The 27,219-nt window shown below is 40.5% G+C and overlaps 1 protein-coding gene across 3 annotated transcripts in view; it reads left to right on the top strand.

The window, feature by feature from the left end:
- Positions 1-490: 490 nt before the first annotated feature.
- The window catches only part of DNAJC6 (DnaJ heat shock protein family (Hsp40) member C6), a 150,369-nt gene continuing 123,640 nt past the window's right edge, over positions 491-27,219 (top strand). For 2 of the 3 annotated variants that reach the window (XM_045835553.1, XM_045835552.1), the window contains exon 1: positions 491-672. In XM_045835553.1, coding sequence (XP_045691509.1) covers positions 558-672 — 115 coding nt within the window. In that variant the 5' untranslated portion in view covers positions 491-557. Of the gene's footprint in view, positions 673-11,520; positions 11,690-27,219 lie in introns of those variants that run through there. The other variant, XM_045835554.1, reaches the window with a different exon arrangement.

The following is a 27,219-nucleotide window of genomic DNA, read 5'->3' as shown; positions in this document are numbered from 1 at the left end:
ACCATTCTGAGGCAGTAGCAAGGTATGACAAAATATAGTTAGAGCTCATGACTTGAGAATCGCCACCATTTAGCAGTTGTGTGATCTCTGGGCAGACTACTGAATCTCTCAGAGCTTCCCTTTTATCGTTGTAATTTAGGGACAAAATCAAGTGCACACCCCTTAAGATTTTTCTGTTAATTAACGACGCCTAGCAGTACCCGGGCACCCCACCGACACCTCCTGAACCAAGGACCAACGGCTTAAGATCCACCAATAAAGCCCCCTGGCGCTAAGTGCTTCCCGGCCTTGTGCATCACAGCAGCGCCCACGCCTGGGCCGAGCTGCACCCCGCAGGCGCCGCCCCAGCAGCTGCCAGACTCTGGCGCCCCCGCCCCTCCCCCTCCCTCGCCCTCCCCCCCTCCCGCGCCCCGGCGGCGCCCCCCCCTTCGGCCCCAAGCTCCTCCCCCGCGGACGCGTCTACCCCGGCGACTGCCGGGCACCTGTCAGACGCGCGGCTGCGGGGGAGGCAGGAGACGACCCTTGGGCGGCGGCGTGGGAGGGGCGCGGGCGCACAGATGGGAGCAACTGAGAAGGGCGGCAAGAAGAGCCGGAGGCTGTTTTCTTCTCTGAGGCCGTGGAAGGCCACCCGGCGGCTGTGGAGGACGCGCTCGGCTCCCAAGGCGGCACAGGGTGAGTGTGGGCGCGGCCAGGGACCTGTTACCACGCGCGGCAGGCGCGGGCCACCGACTCCGGCGACTCTGGAGGACTTCTCGGCCCCCGGGGCTGGCTGACGGGGATGGCGCGGCCTGGAGCTCTGGCCCGGCGACCCTGCACTGCGACCCGCAGCGGGAACAAGACCAGTCCCTAAGCTCCCCCGGGGCCAATGGACCAAGTGCAGGGGCCGGTCTCGGCACGGTCCCCTCTCTCTTTCCGCTCCTGGACCCCATAACCGTCTCCCGTGGGCCCAGGTGATTTTCTGCAAAATTTCAGTTCATTTTCTGCAAAAGTCCTTGTCTGTCCTTTTGGCTGTGGGCAGAAGGAATCCACGGTGCCTCGGGGACACAGTCTTACTCGGGCTTGCATCTGCCAACCCCCGCCCCCAACACCTGGCCGGCACCTGCAATGCAGTACACGTTGGGGGAATGAATCCGGACCCAACGCTACCTTCCAGGTCTTCCCCATCGGACCCACCTCTTCCAGCCCATCTGGGATTACTTCCCGTTATCTCCTAAGCTCTAGCCACAATACACTATTCCCCAAACACAGCACCTGTCCTCATCAGAGCTTCAAATCACACTTCTTCAGTCACAGACCCATTCCATTTGTTCATTCCACAATCTTTATCCAGTCCCCCTGTTTGCCAGGGCCTGGAGTGAACAAGAGAGGCAAGGCCCCAGCTCAGGACCACTTTTAGAGGGGGAAAGAAAATTGCACACATCGAACAGGTAAAAGTCCCCCTTATAAACTGCTCTGTGTGCTTAGAAGGCATCAGTCAGCAGGGAGAGGAGAAAGAGTTTCCCCCCGGCAGGTGAACAGGGAAGGGCCCCTTGAGCGAGTGCAATGTAAGTTGAGACCCGAAGTCTGTTAGGAGTTACTCCAGTATGGAGCCGGAGAGAGAGCTTTCCTGCCAGAGGGAATAACAAGTGGAAAGGTTCCCAGTGTGTGGAGGGAAAGTGAGGAATGCAGCTTGGATCAGGGTCTGGGGGGGCCATGACCAGGGTCTGGGGGGGATTACCAATCATTTCAGTGGATTGGGAAGCCACTGAAGTATTGTGTGCAGGGACATAACACGATTTGCTGGTGGCTCCCTGCCTCCTCCTCTCTGTCTGCAATGGCCATGCCTTCAGCTTTCAGCCTGGCCAGTTCCTACACATCCATTAAGACTAGCACAAATGCCATCTCTGTAAAACCTTTCCTGGGGTTTCTGCCACCTGTAGCCTCTCTTTTAGTATCTTGTCATCCATAGGGCATTTGTTGCGGTTCATCTGGTGTTACAGATTCCACGTGACAGGTTGTCACCTGTTTCATCTTTGCATTTCGCTCTTGGCTAAGTCAGGATTCGGTACTTTGCCGATACCTGTTTGCACGTGTGTGTGTGTGTGTGTGTGTGTGTCCTATCTTGTCCTTGTCATCCGTCCCCACCCCCGGAAGATTCTTCTTCGGAGACACTAGCATGCCTTGTTCTAAAATGGCCGGTCGGATCCAGGGCAGAGGCCAGACTGCACGGAGCCCTGTCCTGGATGCGGCCCTCACCCTCCCACCCCACCCCACCCCACCCCACCCCACCCCACCCCACCCCACCCCACCCCACGTTGTTTTGAGGATTAGATGGATTAGTGAGTTAATAAATGTGAAGTGCTGGCACAGAGTAAGCATTCTAAAAATAAATTTGACAAAGAGCAGTGATAATTATCTTTCAAACATTTATTGTGTTAGAAACAAGCTTTTCTGTTGCTGGTAGTTAGGGAGACTCTGTGGCTTGGCATTGTCCTATTGGGGCTTTCAAAGATGTGTGATTACTTTCCTCAAAACGCCAGTTAAATTCCTTCCCCATTGGCCTCAGGAACTGTTGGGGAAACCTAGTAGGGCCGAAGGCTGACCACCGGTTTCTCCAGCTTGCCTGAATAGTTGAATACATTGGGAACTGCAACAAGTACACCTGGAGTGATAAGTACATGCCCAGTGTTATTCCAGGTGCTGTGTGAATATTCACAAAAGAGGGATAAATGGATATTGCCACTGAACCAAACTGAATTAGAATTAGTTTCCTAGTTTTATAATTTTGAAAACCAGTTCTATACTGTATACACAGCCATCTTCTCCTTCCTCTGCTCCTCTCCTAGAGTTCACCCATTGCCACGCTATACCGCTTTTCACTTAGGATCACCGAGATCAGTTAGGATCTCGGCTGCTCACTACATTTCTCTACATCCCCATTTCCTGGTACAACCTGGGGGTGAGATCATTGTCATGTCCTAGGTTACATAATACTTTACAGTTTACAGAATAGGTCAACTACAAAAGCCCTGGAAGGAGGGAGGGAAGATGATTTATTTCCTCATTTGTAGTTGAGGAAGATGAAACAAAAAGATAGAGTGATGTGCAGGAGGTGATGTGACAGGTGAGTGGCAGACTCAGGCCTGAGTACCCATACAGCACCCTTTCTGCCATGAGTACAGATATCTCCAATATCTGTACTCATGGAAGGGAGAAGTAAAATTAAAAAATATCATGCAATGAAAGAAATCCACATTCCAATTATATTTGATTTTTTTAAAGGTAGCCTGAAATTCTCCTGAGGCTGTCACCATCACTTTGGACATCTAGAATCATATGCTTTGGCGTCAGACAGACTGTGATTTGAATGTGCCACTAATAAGTGACATGCTAATAAGCTTCGTGATCCTGGGCAGGGTGCAATATCTTTCTAAATCTAAAAATCCTTTATATATCATATGTAAAATAAAGATGACAATGCCTGTGTCATAATGCTACTGTGATGAGTTGGTGTTTATAAAATCCCTAGTACATAGTACTGCATAGGTAGTGGTTGTCATTTTTATTAATATTACTTCAGATCCACCACCATATGATTTGATCATACCCCAACTATGTTCAGTTATGGGGCTGGAAAGTTCAATGAGCTATGGGACAAAACCACGGCTGGAAGTTCCTTTGGGACAGCTAATCCCTTCTGAGCCAACCAAGGGATCACCATTCCACATCACCATTTCTCTTTCCCCACTTTCCTTCCTTCCTTCCTTCCTTCCTTCCTTCCTTTTTTTCCTTTTTTTCCTTTTTCACAAAAGTCAGCAGTTCTATGAGAAGTAACATACCTTATGGGGACTCCTGGCATCTTTTCAACCTAACAGTGTCCTGGACCATAGTGGACATTCAATACGTATGTTTGTAATGCATGAATCCTCTAGGAGATACATGTATCTGCAAAGAGGAGGAGTCTGAAATTTATAGTGGGAACACCAGTGACTAAGTATAGGAGAAATACCCTGAAGGACAGTTACTGGGTTAAAAGGTATATGCTTCTTTAATTTTGAAAGCTATTGCTTAGTTTACCTCAGTATATTTGAGCTAATTTAGCTCCTTCCAGTAGTGTGTGAGATTCCCACTGTCAGACTTTTTAATGCTTGCCAATTTGATGGGTGTGAAGTGGTACTGCATGGTTTCATGTTGACTTTCCTGGATAAATAATGAAGCTGAAGGTTCTTCACATGTGTGATCCCCTCTGAAATGCCTGTTTATGTCTTTTCCATTTTTTCTTTTGGTAGTTTGTCTTTTTCTTATGTACTTACAGGTTTTCTTTGAATATTTCAGATACTAATCATTTGTTGGCTTATATGTCCAAACAATTTAAAACATATACCTCATTGTGCAAGTGGTTCTAAATGGGAGGGAACGCAAGCAAGCTAAGCCCAGTGGAAGCTAACCCTCCATATGCTCCCATCCTTTCCAAGGAATCATATTTTAGTCAAATATTGAAGTTTCTACGTTATAAAAAAGGGAGAGAATAGCTGGTGGAACAATTTTGTAAGCAGTAGACTTGCCTAGCTCTTGAAGTGATGGTAGAAAATGGGTCCTCATTGGAAATTACTTCCTCCAAACCCTGCTGGAGTGAAGAGCCCTTTCCTGAGCTGCGATATTCCCTGGAAAGACACAGATTGGAGCTAGAGTCAGTCTCCATCACGAGATAATGTTTTCCAGGACAAGTTAGTTGGAGAAGAGGACAGCATTTGCCAGGTGATCTGTGGTTTTGTCCCTCACTGTCATTTTCTGGCCATATGTCCCAAAAAACAAATCACATTGAATAGAAATAATGATCCCTCCCTAGGGATATTGGAAAGGTCAAATGAGATCATAAATATAAAAGGATATGCAAATACAGCGTATATTTTCTAAGCTCTTGAAGTAATGGCACTGCCTGAGTGGGAAAACCTTTTTGCCCTACAATCTTTGGCCTATCCCTTCCCCTACCACCTGTTCTGCATACAGGTGCATGATTATAGAGCAGTGGTTTTTCCAGTGTGGTGTCTGGGCCAGCAACATTTCCATCACCAGGAATTTGTTAGAAATGCAAATTATTGGCCCCACCCTAAGAGCTACTGAATCAGCCACTCTGGATGTGGGGCCCAGCCATCTGTTTTAACAAGCCCTGCAGCAATTCTGTCATGTGATAATGTTTGGGAGCTACTGGCCTGGTGCAATGTGCCAAGGCTTTAAAATCAGCAGATGTGGGTTTTAAATCTTAACTCTCCTATTTGTCATCGTGACACAAGCAAGTTACTAGACCCCTTTTGGGCTTCCAAGCTCTCATCAATAAAGGGAAGAGGATCTCTCCCTCCTGGGGTTGTTGTGAGAAGGAAATGACAAGAATAACCTTAGTTCTGCTATTTTTCATCTATGTGTCCTTTGGCAGGTCAACTTGCCTCTTTCCTGCCTTTTTTTCTTCATCTAAAAAGATGGAATGACAAGAGTTAACATCTACACACTGCTTACTTTGTAACAGCCACTGTCCTAAATCTGTGCATATTTTTATTTTATTTAATTCTTACAATAACCCTGTTTTACAAGCTCTAATTTACAAATGAGAAAACCGAAGCACAGAGAGGTTAAGCAACATTTTCAAAGTTACACAGCTAGTTAGCTGGAGTTCAGACCAAGGCAGTGTGCTGTAAAAGTCCTTGCCTTAAAGACAACGCTTGGGAATAATAAACTCTCTATTAGTGCATGATAACCATAATATTGACTGGAACACAGTAGGTACTTCATATGTTAATTCCCTTTCCCTAGTCCCGTGGCCTGGCTTCTGAGACCTTATCTAGCTTTTCTTGGAATCACGCCACCCTCTTCTGCCATGACTCTAATTACAAACCTCCACCCATCAGGAGGCAATTTTTCTCTATCTCACCCCTTTTATGGTCACTTGGATGCACTGAGCAAACCAAACAGAGGCTTGGCTTGATGGAGGAAAACGGAATGTGGTGGTTCAGGTGAAGCTACCCTCCTGTCAGCCTGCCTTACATGTTTTTGGAATGAATGACCAAGCTAGAAGAGGTTCCAGGAAAGTGGTTGAAAGATCACTAGGTCTGCTCAATTTGAGACATAGTCTCCTAGTTTCTTTCTTTCTTTAAAAAAATGTTTATGTATTGATTTGAGAGAGAGAGAGAGAGAACGTGCACATGACCTCGATTTGTTGTTCTACTTGTTTATGTATTCATTGGTTGCTTTTTGTATGTGCCCTGACCTGGGACAAACTTGCAACCTTGGTGTATCAGGATGATGCTCTTAACCAAATCAGCTACCTGGCCAGGGCAGCCTCCTAGTTTATTTTGCTCTCAAATTTCTAAGGAAATGCAAAAGCCTTTTTGTCCCTTCAGTTTTTCTTCAAAATAAAATGTACAGCTGGGAAGTTTAACTTACTATATTACAGCATTTTCTTTCATTTTTATTTTGCTGGGACAATAAAAAGCCTGTTCTCTTTCAATTCAGAATTCCACTGATTGTTCTTGATGATTCTCTTTGGTTTTGCTCTCAAGATGGCCTCCTTCACTGGGCATGACTCACCAGTCTAGTGACTCATAAGTGGCATCTAACAAGATAAGGGCTGTGTAGAGCTGTGAGGAGACTTGGTGGGCAGTGGAGCCCACCTGAAGCTTTCCATAAACTCAGTTATTGAGATGGAGCATCATTTTATTTTTTGTAAAAATGTATTTTACAGATTATGCTATTACAGTTGTCTCAATCTTTCCTCCTTCTGCCTGGTACCGCCCCCCCAGCTATCCCTCCACCTTAGTTCATGTCCATGGATTGTGCATATAAGTTCTTTGGCTTCTCTATTTCCTGTACTATTCTTAACACCCCACTGTCAATTTTGTACCTACCAATTATGCTTAATTTCTGTATCTTTTCCCCCATTCTCCCGCTTTCCCCTCCCAACTGATAACCCTCCAAATTGTCTCCATATCTGTGATTCTGTTCCTATTCAGCTTGTTTGCCTAATTTGTTTTTTCAGATTCAGTTGTTGATAGTAAAATGGCAATAAAATGGTTTATCAAACCATTTTAAATTAAAATAAACCAGTAAAATAAACCATTTTATTGCCATTTTAATGTTGATAGTTTTAATCTTCTTCTTTGCTTAAGTGAGTCCCTTTAACATTTCCTGTAATGAGAGCTTGGTGATGATGAATTCCTTTATTCATCACCCAGACCTTGTCTGGGAAGCACTTTATCTGCCCTTCCATTCTAAATCATAGCTTTGCTGGGTAGAGTATTCTATGTTGTAGGTCCTTGCTTTTCATAACTTCAAGTACTTCTTGCAAGCCCCTTCTTGCCTGCAAAGTTTACTTTGAAAAATCAGCTGATAGTGTTATGGGGATCCTTTGTAGGTAACTTTGCTTTTCTCTTACTGCTTTTAAGATTCCTTTTTTATCTTTAACCCTTGGCATTTTAATTAGATGTGTCTTGGTGTGGTTCTCTTTGGGTCCCACTTGTTTGGGACTCTGTGCTTCCTGGACTTGTATGTCTATTTCCTTCACAAAATTAGGGAAGTTTTCTTTCATCATTATTTCAAATAAATTTTCAACTTCTTGCTCTTCTTCTTCTCCTCCTGGCATCCCTATGATTGGGATCTTGGTACATTTAAAGTTGTCTCAGAGGTTCCTAAGCCTATCCTCATTTTTTTTTAATTCTTTTTTCTTTCTGCTGTTCTGATTGAATGCTTTTTCCTTCCTTATATTCCAAATTGTTGGTTTGATTCTTGGCTTCATCCTCTCCACTGCTGGTTCCCTGTAGATTTTTCTTGATTTCGCTTAGTGTAACCTTCATTTTTTCCCTTATGTTGTGGCCATACTCAGTGAGTTCGTTGAGCATCCTGATCACCAGCATTTTGAACTCTGCATCTAATAGGTTGGTTATCTCCATTTTGTTTAGTTCTTTTTCTAGGGTTTTGTTCTGTTCTTTCATTTGGATCATATTTCTTTGTGTCTTCAATTTGGCAGCCTCCCTGTCTTTGTTTCTGTGTATTAAATAGAGCTGCTTTGACTCCCTGTCTTAGTATTGTGACCTATTGTAGAAAAGGCACCTGTAAATTATATGGGGTGGAGCCTTAGGTACTTGCTAGGACAGGGAAACCGGCTTCACCACTCTTTGGCTCTGTACGTGGCTCTGAGTGGGTCACCTCACCTACTCTCCATATGCAACTGGCACCCTTCCAGCTGTTGCTCTGTTGCTGAATCCCAGAGTGGGGGGGTTTGAGTAGGTTCTAAGACTGTGTGGGCTTTTTAAGTGGAGTCTTCTGAAAATCTTGAAGTTTTTTTCTGCTGCCCCAACCTCCATTTGTTTTTATAGCCAGAAATTGTGGGGATTTATTTTCCCAGTGCCTGTCAGGATGAATGTGGCACCTTTAAATCTTTGGTTGTTGGACTTCCATACAGTTCAATTTTCTGATGGTTCTGGGTGTTATTTGTTTTGAGGTTTAGTTACAATTTTCTTTGTGGTTGTGTGAGGAGGTGATGCATGTCTACCTACACCTCCATCTTGACCAGAAGTAGAACATCATTTTCATTAATACTTGTTTATAATGGTGCTTGTTACCAGTTTATTTGAAGTATAGGGTCTAACAAAGACATTGCCTTGTTCTGGAGAGCTCCAGTGCTTGAGTCTGTCCTCATCTTTCAACTAGATGTGGCCTTAAATTTTACTGTGGGGCAAGACAAAGCTTCTGAGAGTTTACTGACCCACTTGGAATGGCCAGAGAATCAGGAGGTCTAAGGCTTCTGTACATATTCTATCAGGAAGACAAGTAAAGGCTCTTTTCTTTGAGGAGATCTTCAAACCTCTTTTAACCTAATTTTAAAAATAAACTATCAATTAAGGATGGACAGAAAGATGGACAGATAGGCACTAAAGCAAGTATAGCAAAATGTACTTGAAGATGGAATTCACTGTGCAATTCTTCCAAACTTTTTAATGTTTGAAACTTTTTAAAATACAATGTTGGGTAAAATGTAGGTGCCTTCAGAAATGATCACACTCTCAAAAAAATTACTTCCTCTTTAGTATAAATAGTTGCCCTCCTCAGTCCTCCCAGCCTTAGTCTTTCTTCCTGGGGAGCCTGCTTGATTAAAAAGGGCTTGGAGCCAGACTGGCAGGGAGTGAGCTACTCCTTTATGCCAAGGGCTTTATATTGTTCCTGAGATGTAATGCTCACAATAACACTGGCTGGTTATTATCTCCTGCATTTTATGAAGAAACTGAGGCACAGAGGGGTAAACTTGACCCAGGTCACAAGGCACTAATATTAATCTATAGCATTTATGGAGCCCTTGTTTTATGTGTCAGGCTGTGTGTTATGTACTTTACCATGATTAACCCATTTGAACCTCACCCAACCCTAGGAGGTAGGTACCATTATTATCTTCAGCAGGAAATAGAGATTCAGAGAGGTGCAGGAACATGTCTCAGCTTACTGAAAGGACCAGTAAATGGCAGAGTCCATGTTTGAACCCAGTCTCTCCTGCCTTAGAGCTCCTGCCTAACTATCCAGACCCAGGGCTTGGCATTCTTCTGCCTAATTCAGTGAGTCAGCATACCTTGTGGAACCCTCTTGCCCTGAGACCATAGCTCTTTGAGGACAGAGAATGTTTTGTTCAGCACTGTGTTATTCCCAGTGTTCAGAGCAGTGCCTGGCACAATGCATATTTATTGAATGAAAGAATGAAGATGAATGGTGGCTTCTCACCACCTACTTCTTCCTTCACCCTCTAAAGGTGCTCCTACGAGGTACACGGTTAGGCTGTCCTGGAGTTGGTCCTGGGAGAGAGAGATGCTTGTTATTTTGATGTTACTAATGGGTCAATTGTGGTCTTTTATTGTCAAAGGGGAGCAGAAAGGTATCCACTGACAAGGAAAAATAGCAAAAATTAAATACTTAGTTTCCCCCAAATTTCAGGGAGTCTTTAAAGTGTGGCAGCTAGAAGTCAACTCCAGAACCCTTAGTGGCCACAATGGCTTTCATTCTGTAGCTGTTTTTGACTCTTCTGCTGTAATAATGAACTGGTGAACACTAGCAATTAGTTCTCTTAAGTGTGCCCAAGCATGTTGATAATTGCACCTTACATTTACATAGGGCTTAGTTACAAAGTATTACAACTGTTCTCCCTTTTGATCTTCTGAACGACCTGGTACATACACAGGCAAGTATGATTAGCCCCACATTACGGATGAGGAAACTGGTGCCAGAGAGGCTAAGTCAACTGCCCTACACCACTCAGTTAAGACTCGTAGAGATAGGTCTTCAACCCTCTTGCCTCAACTCCTCCTCCAGCAAATGTTCTGGCAACTTCTGAGGATGAGAGCAATAGGTAGGTGTATTTCTTTTTGTTGCTCATCATCTAACTTAGTGAAGTCCTGGATTGGGTCAGTTAATCTTTTTGGATATCATTGTGCCAATCTCTATAATGGGGGAATAAATACCACCCATCGATGAGTGCATTTGGAGCTTGTGAGGATTCCAAATTTAAAAAACAACTTCAGAGTGAAGATCTTGGAAAGGCCCCATGTGATCCTCACCAGTTTTCCATGAAATAAGTTAAATATCACCTCTCCTGACCACCCTATCTAAAATGGTACCTCTGCTCCCTTATAACCATGCTTTTATTTTTCTTCACATTATTCATTGACACATATTGGTTTGTTTATATTTGAGTCCTCCCACAAGAATGTAATAACCACGAGAGCATGGACTTGGTCTGTTTTCTGTATGCCTGAATTCTCAACAAGTAGAATAGTGCCTGGTGCAAATACTGTTTGGAAGAAGGAAGGGAGAAAGAAAGGGAGGCAGGGAGGGAAGAAGGGAAGGAGGGAAGGAATCTGAGCTGTGTAATGATTGAAAGTGAGGTCGAATTGGATGATTGAAAGATATACACAAATCTTCCTTGCCCTCTGACAGAGGGGTCTCATGGTCTGGTTTCCTTATACCTATTTCTGGCTTAGCCACTCAGTGGCTTGAAACCAATCACTAAAGCCTCCTTGAGTATCACTGTGGGTGAAATGGGCTCAATAACCTCTGTCCAAACAGTATTCATAAGTCATTGTATTATGCTGTATGCCTCTGTATTGTAACAGCCTGTGAGCAGCTTGAGGACTGAGGCTGGTCCCCTTCACTGTTGTATCTCCAGTACTTAGCAGAAAGCCTGGTGTATATAGAGGTAAAAGAAATGTCTATTGAATGAGTGAATATATAAGAGGAAACAAATCACAGCGGTCGTAATCCCCTTCCAAAGTTAAGGTCTCCATTTGAAAATAAGCCTGGTGCCTGGCACATATATTCCCCTTTCAACTGAACCCCATCTCCTCAGAGACAAGGAGGTGCTAAACAATTGGTTCCCTACTTAAGGAAAGAAAAGGCGTGCTTAGACTCCAGATCCAGTTCCATGCCATGTTTTGGAATTTGTGTTTACGTCTGCCTTCATCCCTGTCCTTTCCGCTCCAGCATAAGCAAAATTATAACCCTGCACACTGACTTGCATGCAATTATCAGAGACCCGGTGCTCCTCTGTTGAGGGACGTGGCCCCTGAGACCGCTGTCTGTGAATGACAAATCAAAAGTCAGGGTTGCAGAATCAGCTGGACTTTCCTGCTCATTTGCAGCAGAGGGAGGAAGGAGAGAATGAAAGATTCTGAAAATAAAGGTAAGGGCCCAACTGCAGAGGGGAGGCAAAAAGATGCTGGAGATGAGATGGCACTCCATGGACAGGCTTAGTTTGTATGAATGACTGATTTAGCGTTACTGAGCATATATAATTTTAACAGTCTAGTTATATAATAAACATGACCTTTTTTTAAGACTGGTTTCTAAAAATATGCAAAAATTAAAGTGACTGGCTTCTCATTTCTAAATATTGTGTCATTCAACTTTCCATTTTTTTGTGTTCCTGAATATAACCATATATTTGCATTCTTCATTTAATCTTAGCTGAGTAACATGTATTTCTATTTCACAGATTTTCTTATGATAGCTACCAGGGTTTTGGTAATTTTATATTGGGAGTGTTCACAGGAATTAACATGTAGATTTTCAGTGCATCATTAGAACTGGAATATCTGAAATACTTTGGCCTTAAAACAGTTTGGGTTCTCAAAAAAAGCGGTGACTGAGAATCCCTTAATGAACATTAATCTTTTTAGGAGGACTCAGTGGGGAGCTTTCACTGACCTTCAGAACTGTTTGTCTTGCAGAGAGATATTCGGATGCAAACTACTCCCCCCGCCCCCCAATTCCTTGAGCATTCACTCTCTAGATCCCTGGTACACTAACACCCCCCCCCCCCCCAGTCACTCTAATTCCGTTGGGGGTATGGTGGAGGGGAGAAACAATTTAAATGAAAACTCAGGAAAGAAGAGGGCTCATTGAAAATGAGCCAAGCAAATTTTAAGGTCAACCACAAGGATTATGGAGGATTCTGGGGTTTTAAATTCTGAGAGTCCTTAAATTTTCTGCCGCAGTTGGGGGAGGAGAGATAGACCCCAAGGTCTTAGGAGGCTACACGTGTTCCGGATCGGGTTTCCAGGACGAAGTCCTTCCTTTCCGCAGCGTTGGTCCAGCTCCTGGTCCGGTGCAGAAGGAAGGTTCAGGGACTGTAGGCTCCCAGGGAAAGCTCCCGGGTGGCCGCTGGGGCAGAGGACGCCATCTCTGCCCCTGCATGGCCTGCTGCTGCTGCCTGAGCGCTAATTTTAGGGTTTGCCTGCTCCCCCTTTCCCCACGCGCTTTCATGGTTCTCTGCATGTTTTCACAGTTCTCTTCCAGGAGCCACTGTGCATCGATTTGCACCTAACCCTCTTCCCCCCACCCTCTGTGCACTCTGCATTAAAGTAGGCCCTGGCACTTTGCCCTTGGGCACCAGGGTTTGGGTGCGCAGGTGGAGGCTGGTAAGCAGCACCCAGGCAGGCATCCGAGTGAAGTTTAGGTTATCTGTGAAACGACACAGGCCCCAAACCTTGCTTCTTGTGAGTACCGCTGCCGGCTTGGCCTTCTCCTGATCCAGTCACTCTCTCTGGCATGTTAGTAAGATTCCCACCTTGTGATGGGCAGTGATGTTTATTGCAAACTAAAAATAAGAAAAGAAAACAAAACCAAAAAAACCACACACAGCCTGATGTCAGTGGGGAGACTGGTATTTCAAGCTACCAAGCTGTTTGTAATGAAGGCTCTTAAGCCACCTCACAGTCGGTAATTTGGACTTAAAAAGGGGCTGGGGTAGCTGGTGCTGGTAGTAGTAACATCTAATGGGCTCTGGATCATTCATATCCACATATTGATCTATGTGGTTTGGATGTTTCAATTTTGATGAAGCGAACTTAGAAGGGAAGAAAACAGCTATGCATGGGCCTGGTAGGTGGGAAGAGGGCCTATCCACTACTGTTTCTAAGCCAGCCTCTCGTGGACAAATAAAACCTGTGTATGTAATCCAAGTATTTTAATGAACTCAAGGAAAACATTGGCCTGTCCTGTGTTTTTTTTTTTTCAGTGGCTGGAGAAAGGGTTTCTGGAAAGAAAAAAAAATTGTTTATATGCCATGTTATGCAAGGCCAGTGGCATGATTTCGAAAAAGCTAAGACTGCTTGAATTGGAGGCTCAGGTAGTGGTTAATATTCACCATGGTTTGGAATGGGAACACTCCCAGTTTCTCAGTGTATCAGCATGTTCTAAGTTTCAAATCCCAGTTGCTTTTTGAAGTGAGTTGATATTTAGAATTTTTGTTTCACTTTGTTTTGGAAAGAGCCTTTTAGGTTCTGGCTTGTTCTGCCACAAACTCACTAGCGACCTAGGACTATTTTTTTTAGATCTCATTTTCCGTATCTCAGAAATGTTAGACTAGATCACTGTTATTCAGACAGTGGGTGGTAAGAAAGCCATTTAGCGAATCTCAAGAAACCTTTAGAAAAATGAAATTGAATAGAAAATGGCAGAAATCATTGCCCGTGGTAAAGGTAGGTATTGTTCCCTGAAACTTCTGTTTTAGGTACTTGTGTTTGTTTTGTTATATAGGTATGGGCTATATTGATGTCAGGTTCTGTTTTTCACTGTGAATCCTAGTCAGAAGATTTGAGGAACACTGAACTAAATTATAACTTCTTTAATTTGGTTTGCAAGGAGTCTATGAAATGCAATTTTATATGAATGTCTTTTTTTGCTTATATATGAGAATATCTATAATTTTCCTCAGATTTTCAAAGGGGGTACAAGCCCCCAAACAGGTTATAAATTACTGCATTTCTCCCAACGCCCTTCCTAGCTAATTTCTTAGAGATTAAAGGATCCTTTCAGGACTGGGAGGAGGTTAGGTGTGGACAGAGACCAGCTGAGAGTGTGATGTCATGTGGTGGTGGGGGGTGTGGTTGTTGAAGAGAGGATGTGACCATGGTAACCACACCACGAGAGCTCTTCATAGGTTCCAAAGGATCAGTTGGTGACCTGAATAAGAAACATAAATATACTAAAAATTAGAGTCTTTGTGCTGAAAGGTACCACAGAAAAATTATTAAAATGTGAATTGTTCAGAAGTCAGTTCTCCTTGCAAAGACCAAAAAAGAGTCAGGTAAAATTTTAAAAAGGTTGATGGGCAAATAAATACTCAGGATGCTATTTGGAGAAACTGAGTTTTTATAAGCTGCCATCACATGACTAGTGTTCAGTAAATGTTAAACTGTAGTTTAATGAATACCTTTCTTTTCCCTGTTTTTAATATATGTTGTGTTAAGACAGTCTGGCAAGGCTGTCTCATACAAGAGACATTGTGTAACATTTAGCCAGCATATCTCAAAATGCTTTGCCAACCAGAAGAAACATGTATGAGACAACTAAGAAGAAAATAGTTGAATGAATTAATAAGTAGGTATTGGCAAACATGACAGCTAATTATAATAATAACCATAGCTCCTGTTTAATGAACCACTAGTAGGTGAAAAGCTGCCTGCAAGGAGCTTTGCATGTTGTTACAACACTGCAAGGTAGTGGGTATTTTTCATGTAAAAGAAATGGATTAAGAAGTTTGTATATGTTAGTAAGTGGCAGAGCCAGGATTCAAACCCAGGTGATTTTATCTCTCAAACCATTCATTCACATGGTAGATAAGGACTGGAAAATACGTAGTGTGGTAAACTTGCCGAGTTTTTAATAAAATTTTCAACATCATTAATGTTAGAATTAGTTTAATTACTATAAAAGGAAATGTGAACCATAGGAAATTATGGCTTTTGATTAATTTTCTAGATTGCATTTATTTGGAAAGTAGACATCTTTAAGCTCAGCTCTAAATTTTCCTTTTATTCAGTGAATATTTTATGCAACAAGTCTTTAGAAATAGATATGAAAGGGCAGGAGTGGAAAAATTGAAAATTTGGGTGGAAATTTTTTTTCTGCAAGAGTTCAAGGCAAATAGTTCTCTTTCCAATTTTTCTGTTGTTTTTCTATATTTTATCCCAACAAACATGACATTTTGTGAGCAATGAAGTTATGTGTAGCATATTTTAATGTGGTAGAACTGGGATTAGAACATTGGTCTATGCTAGTGGTTCCTGAAAGAATTAGATTGATTGAAATTTACTACAGAGTCTGGGAGTTTGAATATGGCCAGGTGCAGACTTTTAGGGCCTAAATGTTAAAAAGACCGGAGTGTCCATCCCCCAGACTGTAATGCAAAATACAGTAAGTGTAAGGAAATCCAAAAACATTGTGTTTTTTCTTAACCATCACACCTACCTTGGTACTTTTAGAGGACTCAAATTCTTTCCAGGATTTTTGTTATTGCTTCTTGTGGCTGTGTGGATTGGGGAAACGATGTTTTGGCTGGGGTGATCTGTAAAATGGCTGAGTGATTTTTTGGGTGTCAGGGCTAGCATGTGTAAAGGCTGGGTTTATAGACTGGTGTGTCTGGTTTTCAGTTGGGAATGGTACTGCTTCCTGTGGGAAACTGGAAATATGCAAAGGGCTGTAGAAACATTCACTGGGCAGAAACCAGAAATGCTTGATGTACTGTGATACTCCAGACTGTTCTGTCCTGTGACAGAGTATCTTATATTCTGTACAACTTTCAAATGTTTTGCTGAAGAGGTAAGTAAAAACCTTCTGAACTTTTCTGATCCAGGAACATAAATTGATTTTACATATACCCTACAATTTCCAGGATTAAAAATGTGTAAATTGGGAAAAGATTGTACTTAATTTTGTTCAGTACATCACTTGCCCAAAGTGACACCACTTGTATGTGACACTCCAATACAACACACCTGTCTTATTCAATGTACAGAGAGGTACACAGATCTGACTACTTTTTTATGTCCTCTGTTATAGTCCTGCTTGATTATTTACATATTGAAATCCATATTGTTTTATTATAATAACTTTTGTTTGACTTCTCTTTTATATTATAGTTGATGTGTTATATACCTTTTTAAAAAATTTTGTGTTAGGTAGGTTATTTTATCTTTGAATTTCATTTTGAGATACTAAACAGGAAACTATAAAATATGTTTTATATTTATGTATATTTGTATTACTCCATTTATAAAATTACTTTGTCCACCTTAATATTATTTAAAAAATTGAGCCAACATTAAAACTTTTTGAGATTATAACTATAATCTCAAAACTATATTTCTGGTTTATTAAAAATAGAACTATAGCAGTGACATTGAGTTGAGCATAAATTTCCCTCTTTAAGTGCAGAAACACTGGGATGTAGGCATTATAAATCTAAAAAAAGTCATCATTTGTAATTTTTTTATGATACTGTAACTGTTTAAACTTTAATTTTCTTATTGTTGCTAGATATAGAAATATAAATGATTTTTAAAAAAATGTTTAAAATATTTTATTTACTTATTTTTAGAGAGAGGGGAAGGGAAGGAGAGAGGGAGAGAAACATCAATGTGTGGCTGCCTCTCACACACTCCCTATTGGGCACCTGGCCTGCAACCCAGGCATGTGCCCTGACTGGGAATCAACTGGAAACCCTTTGGTTCATAGGCCGGCACGCAATCCACTGAGCCACACCAGACAAGCCAGAAATATAATTGATTTTTATTTGTTGACTTTGTTTCAATGTCCTTGCTGAATTCACTGATTACTTTTAATAGCTTTTAGATTTTGGGGATTTACTATGTAGTCAGTTGGTTTTCTATGAACACTGACAGTTTTATTTCTTCCTTTCAAATTCTTACACTTTTTATTTCTTACCTTACTGCACTAAGATCTCTCTCACAATATTGAGTGGAAGTAGAGACTCTGAGCATCGTCGTCTTCATCTCAGGGGAGAAACTATTGATCTTTCATCATTAAGTATAATATTTGATGTAAGGTTTGTAGTGATACCTTCTATTTCTACTGTGCTAAGTTTTTATAAATTGGTGCTGAGTTTTGCCAAATGTTTGTATTGTGATGATCATGTGGTTGTTCTAATTTATCCTGTTAATATGATGAATTACATTGATTTTGAATATTAAACCAACTTTGCATTTCTTGAATAAACTAAACTTAGTTATGATAAGTTTTCTTTTTATATATTATTGTATTTGACTTGCTAATATTTTCTTGAGGAATATCTTTCTTCATGGGACGATGTTGGGAACCGCCCTGACTGGTATCAGAGGCTGAAACCCCCGCCTAGGCTAAAGCTAAGGGAACGCCCTTGGAACCTTGAGCCAGCAAGGAGACAAAAGCTTATCTCCCTGGCAGGAATGCTGCTTCTGCTGCTGAACCCCAAAAAGCTTGGTCGGTTAGCCAAAGACGGGTAAGATTCCCCACGGGGGGAACGACCTAAGCCAGGCACGATCACTTTTGGGAGGCCCCCCAAAAAGAAGGACTTGGGGGGCTGCAGCAAAAGGGGGTGATGGACCCTCACTCCTCGGCTTTGACAAAGCCTGAGTTCTCAGCGTCTGGAAGAAAATCTCCTTATCTCTTGGTTACCTAGTTCCCTTGCTCCACCTAAGCCTGAAACAATGACAGGGTAGTACAGCTCGGTACTGAGAAGTGCGGATTTCCCGGGGTGATCAGGCCTAAGAAAGAACATGTAAATTACTGTGAAACCTTCTTTGTTTAGAATGCTCTCAGTTGAATGAGAAGGGTCTTAGGAGGAAGTTAGTTTGTTCCTCAGTCTTACAGCTCTTTGACCCCCAACTCAATAGACGGGCAGAGTTCTTTGTTTTCTATAGTTCCTTACTTCCCCTAATGAGTATTGTACTTTACCTGAGTTATTGTGTAGCATGAGCCCAATAAAAGCAGGTATGGACTGTAAATCGGCGCGCTCCTCACTAGAAGGGGTGGCCATTTCGTCCCTACTTCTCCACAGAAACTAGTTTGTCTCTGTGCATGTTTTTTCTCGCGTGTTTATCGTCGAGCCATCCACAGCGTTCCGTGGTCACTGCTGGCCGGTGACCCACGCGCAACAGGACATATTAACTTGTAATTTTTTATTGGTGTGGTCCCCTTCTCAGGTTTTGACATCAAGGTTTTGCTGAACTTATAAAACAAGTTAGGACGTATTTTCTCTCTTTCTATTCCCAGGAGGAGTTTAGTAAGATGGGAATCATTTTTAAATGTCTGGAGAATTCCCTGGTGAAATCATATGGGCCTGGAAATTTTGTTCTGGGAAGGTTTTAAGTTATGAATGAATTTATTTTAATAGACACAGATTTATTCCAATTTTCTATTTTTGTGTGTGTGTTTTAGTAGGTTGTATTTTTCTTGGAATTTGTTGATTTTGTTTTCACCTGAATTTTCAAATTTATTGGCATACGGTTTTCTTTATATATACCATCTTGTGATCTTTATAAATTCTTTAGGTTGTGTGATCCTGTCCCTATTTTTTATTTTTGATGTCAACATTTTTCTTTTATGCTGGTAATTCTTATTTTTTTCAATGTATTGCTGAAGTTTTATGAATTTTACAATCTTTGCAAATGGCTAGCATTTTTTACTTGTTTGTGTTTTTTTGTATTATACAGGGGTGGGCAAAAGTAGGTTTATAGTTGTAATGCAAATAAATAATACAGGAGTAACCTCTGTGTTTTGCATACTCACAATTGTACACCCACTTTTGACAATCGCTACATATTTGTTTTCTACCTCTAGAGTTTACTTATTTAAAATAAGTAAGTAAACTAAGTAAACTAAGTAAAATAAGTAAACTTATTTTAAATACAATTTGGTTGTAATTTTCTAGTTTTTTGAAGTGGAAGCTAAAGTTTTATTTTAACAAATGTTTTATATAAAGTCTATACATTTCCCCCTAAGCATAGCTTTAGCTGCATCCTGCAAATTTTATGGTGTATTCTTATTATCATTTAGTTTACTCCATAGTTTCCATTGTGATTTTTTTGACCCACAGGGTCTCATGGAAATTTATTTTTTAATTTTTAAGCAGTCGGGGAGTTTCTAGTTATCTTTTTGCTCTTGATTTCTAGCTTACTTTTAATGTGGTTAGAGAACACAGTTGGTTGGCCAGAAAGTATGTATGGTTTTTACTGTAAAATAAAAGTCACATTTTTCATTTTCACCAATAACTTTATTTATTTGATATTTTGAGGATGTCAGCTATCTTCTGCTATTGGCTGCTAGTGAGTAGAGGCCAGAGGTGCCACTAAACATCTTCAAATACATAAGACAGCACCACAGCAAAGAATTATTTGACCAAAGTATCAGTAGTACCAAGAAAGTTTGCAAACCACATTTGACATGTTTGATTAGTTACAGCGTCTTCTCCATACTTGGCACAAATCTTTTTTTTTTTTTGCATTTCAGTTACCTTTCTTGAAATAATAAAACATAATATGCTGAGAATGTTGCATATTTTCTTCCATCTTCAATATTAAAATGTCTGCACAAAAATTCACCAATTTTGATAATTTTTTTGTTCAGGAAATATAAATCAATTAATAACAAATTTTAAAAAAGGAAATAGAAGTAGGAGACAGGGTGTTATGTGTCAAGTGGTATAAAATGTTGGTTATATAAGGGGAATATGTCCAAGAGATCTGCTGAATAATATGGGGCTTGTGGTTAACAGTAACATATTATAAAAAGTAATATCACCATAAAGTGTTATAACAATTATTATATATTTATTTTTAAAATATCTTTTATTGATTATGTTATTTTAGTTGTCCCATTTTTTTCTCCCCTTTATTTACCTCAGCCCTGTACCCCCGTCCCACCAGCATTCACCTCACCTTAGTTCATGTCCATGGGTGATACATGTAAGTTCTTTGGCTTCTCTGACTCCTACCTCCCCCTGTCTATTTTGTGCCTACCAATTATCCTTCTTATTCCCAGTACCTTCCTTCCCCATTCTTCCCCTCCCCATCCCCACTGATAACCCTCCATGTGATTTCCATTTCTGTGATTCTGTTCCTGTTCTAGTTGTGTGCTTGGCTTTTGTTTTTGTTTTTTAGGTTCAATTGTTGATAGCAGTGAGTTTATTGTCATTTTACTCTTCATATTTTTATCTTCTTCTATTTCTTAGATAATTCCCTTTAACATTTCATATAATAAGGGCTTGGTGATGATGAACTCTTTTAACTTGACCTTATCTGGGAAGCACTGTACCTGCCCTCCCATTCTAAATGATAGCTTTGCTGGATAGAGCAATCTTGGATGTAGGTCCTTGCCTTTCATGACTTCAAATACTTCTTTCCAGGCCCTTCTTGCCTGCAAGGTTTCATTTTAGAAATCAGCTGATAGTCTTATGGGAACTCTTTGTGGGTCACTGCCTCCTTTTCTCTTGATGCTTTTCAGGTTCTTTCCTTATCTTTAATCTTGGCTGATGTAATTATTATGTGCCTTGGTGTGTGCTTCCTTGGGTCCAACTTCTTTGGGACTCTCTGAGCTTCCTGGACTTCCTGGCATTCTGTTTCCTTTTCCAGATTGGGGAAGTTCTCCTTCATTGTGTTTTCAAATAAGTTTTCAATTTCTTGCTCTTCCTGTTCTCCTTCTGGCACCCCTATGATTCTATATTTTGGTTATTGGAATGTTTAAAGTTGTCCCAGAGGTTCCTAAGTCTCTCCTCATTTTTTTTTTTGAATTCTTGTTTCTTCATTCTGTTCTGGTTGAATGTTTATTTCTTCCTTCTGCTCTATAACATTGATTTGAGTCCTGGTTTCCTTCCCATCACTGTTGGTTCCCTGTATATTTTTCATTATTTCACTTTGCATAGCCTTCTTTTTTACCTCTACCCTGTGACCATACTTAACCATTTCTGTGAGCATCCTGATTACCAGTGTTTTGAACTCTGCATCTGATAGGTTGGCTACCTTCTCATTGCTTAGTTCTGTTTTTGGAGCTTTGATCTGTTCTTTCATTTGGGCTATATGTTTTTTTGTCTCAGCATACCAATTATGCTGCAAGGGGAAGAGCCTTAGGTATTTGCTCTAGGGTGGGGCAATCCACACCTCTAAGTTGTGGTGCTGTATGTTGGGGAGGGGCCTGAGAAGGAACAATGCTGCTTGCTTGGCTCTCGGCCAGCTTTCAGTCACTTCCCCTGCCAGCCACAAACAAATTGGGCTCTTCTGGTGCTGATTCCTGGGTGGGTGGGTTTGTGTACATTCTAGGACCCCATGGGTCTCTCCAATGAACTCTCCTGTGAGGCTGAGATTTTCTCCTGCCATTGCAAACCCCAGAGGTCTTAACAGCCAGAGATTTTGAGGCTCTCTTTTCCTGTGTTGGAACCCTGGGTTGTGCAGTCTATCTTACTCCCCAGTTGTTCCTCCTGGTTTATCCTCCCCAGTCCACCAGCCACTGCCTTTCCCAGTCTACCAGCTGCCACCTTGCCATGAGTCCTCTTCACTCTGGCTCTGCCCCTCCTACCAGTCTGGATGAATGTTTTTTCTTGGTTGTCAGACTTCCATACAGTTTGATTTCCTGGCAGTTCTGGTTGTTTTTTTGTTTTAAAATTTCTTGTTGTCCTTCTTTCGGTTGTGTGAGGAGGCAAAGTGTATTTCCCTATGTACTTTGTCATCTTGTCCGGAAGTCTGATAAGTTTTTTAAAAATGCATGGTGATATGACAGCTGTCATAATACAATCTAACAAAATGGCTTTGAATGAAGTTAAAGACAACTAGGCACTACTACAGAAATTGTATGGAAAAACTACATGAACTTTCTGGCCAGCAAAATACTTTGAATTATTTTAGCTCTTTGGAATTGGTTGCCAGTTGCTTTGGGGCCCTGCATGTTATCAATTTGTATATATGTTGTATGTATACTTTAGAAGAATGGGCATACTTAGGTTGTTTGGTTCCATATTCTAATATGTCAGTTGTGTCGTTTTTATCATAGACAGATCTTCTGTGTCCTCACTATTTTTTTTCTCATTCGATTGGTTCCTAAGAGAGGGTTAAGTTCTCCCAGTATGATTTTGGATTTACCTATTTTTCTTTTTATATTTGCCAACTTTTGCTTTATTTAACATTGAGGCTGTTATTAGGTGTGTATTATATAAGTTTAGAATTGTTATATCTTTATTATCAAATGTCTCTCCTTATCTCTAGTAATGCATTCTGCCTTGAAGTCCACCTTACTAATATTAATGTAGCCACACCTGATTTCTCTGGGCTAATTTATACATGGTATATCTTTTTCTATCTTTACACTTCAGGTTTTCTGTGCTCTTATGTTTAAGCTGTACCTTTTATTTATTTTATTTTTGAATAACAGGTTTATTTTTAAAGGCATGTAGACAATATGTCTACTTTTATTAGGCAATAAAACAAAGTAAACATTTAATCAGATCTTAACTTCCTCTAAGTATTATCTGTCCTAGAAGTGTTTCATTAATCTGTATCTTTTATAAGCAGCATAAAAATGAGTTTTTAAAAATCCAGTCTGACAGTTTGGTCTTTAGTGTAAGGTTTTAAAGCATTTAATATAATTACTGGTACATTAAGGCCTATAGCTACCATATTACTATTTGTTTTCTACTAGTGTCCAACCTGTTTTATGTATCACTTTCTTTTCTTTCTTGCTTTCTTTTAGATTAATCAAGCATCATCATCATCATTATTATTATTAGGTTAACCTTCCCCTTTTGCTCTCTACTAGCATGTTTTTTCCACTTTACTTTTTTTAAAATTTAGTTTTAGAGAGAGGGGAAGGGAGGGAAAAAGAGAGGGTGAGAAACAAAGATGTGAGAGAGAAACACTGTTGGGTTGCTGGTACCAGGGACAGAATCCACAATAAGGCATGTGCCCTGACTGGGAATCAAACTGGTGACCTTTCACTTTGCCAGGTGACACCCAACCGAGTCACACTGATCAGGGCTACTTTTGTGTGTGTGATTATCCCCATGCTATTTTTACTTAATCATGTTCTAGACAATGTTAGGCTCTTAGAACACTTTAACTTAATTTACCGTGTCTTCTCTACTCCCCAATGGCCCCCTTCTGGATCATTTAAATTAATACATATATTTAAATTACTTAAAGACACTAATATTCTTTGCAATCAATGTTTATTTATATTTACTCATATATTTATCCTATCAATTGATTTTCATTTCTTCCTGATTTTTGTTTTTCCTCTGGGATCTTTTTCTTCAGCATAAAAATTTCCTTTAGTTTAGTATTTCTTTTTTAAATTTTTTTTTAGAGAGAGGGAAAGGGAGGGAGAAAGTAAGAGAGAGAAACATCGATGTGAGAGAGAAACACTGATTGATTGCCTCTTGTATGCACCCCCACTGGGGACTGCATTTGCAACAGTAACATGTACCCTGCCTGACCAGGTATCAAACTGGCGACCTTTTGCTTTATGGGATGATGCCTAACCAAGCCACACCAGTCAGGGCTCTTTTAGTACATATTTACTACAGCAAAATAGTATCATTGTTTTTGGTCTGGAAATGAATTAATTTTCCCTTTGATTTTAAGATAATTTCATTAGGTGTGGTAGGATCCTGGGGAGGCAGATTCCCTCTCCCCACTCCCATTACTGTAAAGATGTCTCTTCATAGTTTTCTGGCTTTCACCCTTTCTTGGAAAAGTTGGCTGTCAGTCTTATTGTTGTTATTTCATGTTGTGTCTTTTGTCATTCGACTACTTTTAAAACTTCTCTCTCTGTATTTAGTTTTTAGCAGTTTTCCTAAAGTGTTGTTTTTCTTGTATTTATTATATTTTGTTTGCAGTGTCTAATCCTTCTTGAATCCATATGACTTGATTTTTTTGGTAATTCTCATAGTTGTCTGCCACTATATTTTAACATATCATTCTGCTTCATTTTCTTTTTCTGGGATTTCCACTTTTATGTTGGAACTTTTTACCCTGCCCCATATATTCTTTACTTTAGTTTCTGTACTTTTAGGACTTTTCTCTTTTTATCAGTTTGATTATTTTTTGCTGTCTTAGGGTTCACCAGGTCTCTTTGCTGTATGTAATTTATTATTACACAATCTATTAATTTCTTGATTTTACTTTGTATTTCTCACTTTTAGAATTTTTATTATATTTTTAAAACTAGATACTCCATCTTGTCAGTTATTTTCTCAAGTATATTAATCATAGTCATTTTATTTTATTTTTATTTTTTTAGTAATGAGAATTGTTTTAAAAAAGATTTTATTATTTATTTTTAGAGAGGGGAAGGGAAGGGGAAAGAGAAGGAGAGAAACATCAATGTGTGGTTGCTTCTCGAGCGCCCCCTACTGGAGACCTGGCCCTCAACCCAGGCATGTACTCTGAGTGGATATCGAACAGTGACCCTTTGATTTGCAGGCTGGCACTCAATCCACTGAGCCACACCAGCCAGGGCCATTTTGTAGATTTTTAAAGTTTGCCTGCTCTGGGTTTCCCTAATCCTAGGTGCCAGGAGTACTGACTGAGAGCCTGAGATATTTCCCTTGGCAGGTCCTAATGTCCAATTTTTGTCTTGTTAGTACTGTGGGTTCACTGAAAACTGTACTCTGCAAAGTGTTCATTGTCTTTTTCACCTCCTTTTTTTTTTTTTTTGGCTTCTGAGCCCCTTGCCCTGTGCAGCTTCTGTTAGTAATACTTCAAGGCCAAAGCTTATGTCAGAATGACTTCTCTGATCCCCTGTAGGGTGTGATTTTTCAGTCCTGAACTTCACTTTTTGTCTCTGCAGCCCCGTAACAGCATCTAAACTTCTGACTCTTACAGGCTGCTCTCTGCCTGTTTCTAACTTCTTACTACATACAAAAATCAGCAAATATCCTATGTGGGTAAAATGGACTTCCAGGGAGATGGGCTTACCTCAGGGAGCTTCTTGTCTCTCTTGTGATTTGGCTCCCCAAATCCCGACTGATCAGTATGTCTATTACTTCAAACAGATGTTTCTGGGTTTTATTTGGCTTTTCTCACTGCCCTCAGCAGAATTGTTGGTTTGCTACAATTCACTCTATTATAACTTGAAGTTAAATCAGACCATGGTGTTTTTTTTTAAATGTAGACTATATTAAAAAATAAAAATAGCATAACAAAGAACCCAGACACCAATGACATTTTAAACATCTTATATAAATAAAAAAGGTATGTATAGTTGACTTCTAGTTACTGTTTCTTGCTTATTAAAGCTTGCCAATATCTTCTTTTCCCATATTTTCTCTGAAGTGATTACAAAGTTCTGTTGCTTTCTTCTGGAGAATATGGACTTCTTCATTAGTAGTAGCCCTCCACCCACATGTTTAATACTTTTGTGTCTTTATAATCTGTAATTGTCAACTTTCACCTCCCAAGTTTAAAACTGTTCTAAAAGTTATGAAATAACTTGAATGATTAAGTTACAAAGCATTCCAGAAAACTTGTTACCATAGCTTTTACTCAACCTTTTACCATAGCTGAGAATGTATTTTTTTAAACATCCTTCTCAGGATGCATGGTGATGTCTAGTGCTAGTTGTACCCATGAGCTTCATGTCATTGCCCATGTCCTTAGTTTCTTAAATGCAAGTTCATTTTATTCATTTATTCATCTCATTTTTTAGCAATAGACTCTCCTTCTTTCTCAGATACACACTAGGATAGTTCTAGGTTTGGACAATAAATAGCTCTACTCAAATATGACCTAAAACTGAAGGATGATCAGGTGATTGGTGCATTACCCAAATATGGAGCTATTACATTACCCAGTTTTTTTCTATTAAAGTTAAACAAACAAGCACTTATTTTTCAGATGTGTTACTCTACTCCAATGTTGGAAATGTTCTGGTACGTGATCTGGTTGCTGGTTTTTTAGGTACCGTTTGTGAAAATTCATTGAGCTAAAACACATGATTTGATCATACTTCAGTATGTCTGTTACACTTCACTGGAAATTTTCAAATGAACTAATGTTATGTTGTTAAATACAAAAAAAGTGCCAAGGACAAAAAAGCTTGAGAACCACCGATTAGGTTCAGTGTTCAGTCGCAGAATGACTAGGGATGGGGAAACTGAAGCTTAGAAAGGGAAAATTATTTGGGGCTTGGAGGGAGTGTCTCATATAGTAGGGACTGACTCTCAGGCCTGTGACTAGTTCTGTCTTACTTTCCTAATGGGTTGATTCAGAAAGGGGATGAGGAAAAATCCAGAATACACTAACGTTGGAGCTGGATGACATTCTCACAACCCCAAATGCATCTCGCACGAGTCATCATTAACTCCCAAATCTTTTTTTGCCCTCTTAAATCTCTTCCCTGGTCATTTGAAAAGAGATACTTTATTCTCATGTGAACTTGGAGATGGTTATTTTAATACCTAAGAATCATTTGACTGCATATGCTTAGAAAAAAAGGGCAATTTGTGCCTGTGAAATTCAACAACAGCCCAGCACAAGGTACTTTGTTTCCCTTTCTAAGCCATTTTTAGTTTGGTGCTGTATGGTTTAAATTTAGAATACTTTCTCCAAACTGGGGATAGGGGTGTTGGTACAGAGAATGAACCCAGCTGTGACTCCTGCGGCTGCGAGTTAAATGGTAAAATCTGGAAACCACTGTTACAGGAGAAGGCTCTCAAGAGAGGGGGATGCAGGAGAGGAGACTTACCTTAATTGGGGTTGTGGGGAGGGCAGGAGAGAGACAGTGGGAGGTGTCTCCTCTTTCCCTCTTGCCCCTGTGGGACTTGGACTACTGAGGATGTGGTGAGAGTATTTTGTACACACACACACATATGCATATACAGACATGCACACACGCAGTGGCACACACATAGCTTGGCTTTGAATTGGTGGTATGCCATTATGTTAT

The sequence above is a fragment of the Phyllostomus hastatus genome, unplaced genomic scaffold (genome assembly GCF_019186645.2).
Source record: "Phyllostomus hastatus isolate PE091 unplaced genomic scaffold, TTU_PhHast_1.1 phas_contig_209, whole genome shotgun sequence".
In the NCBI taxonomy this organism is placed as follows: Eukaryota; Metazoa; Chordata; class Mammalia; order Chiroptera; family Phyllostomidae; genus Phyllostomus; species Phyllostomus hastatus.
Note: the sequence above shows the minus strand (reverse complement) of the source record. Positions and strands in the feature narration are given on the sequence as shown.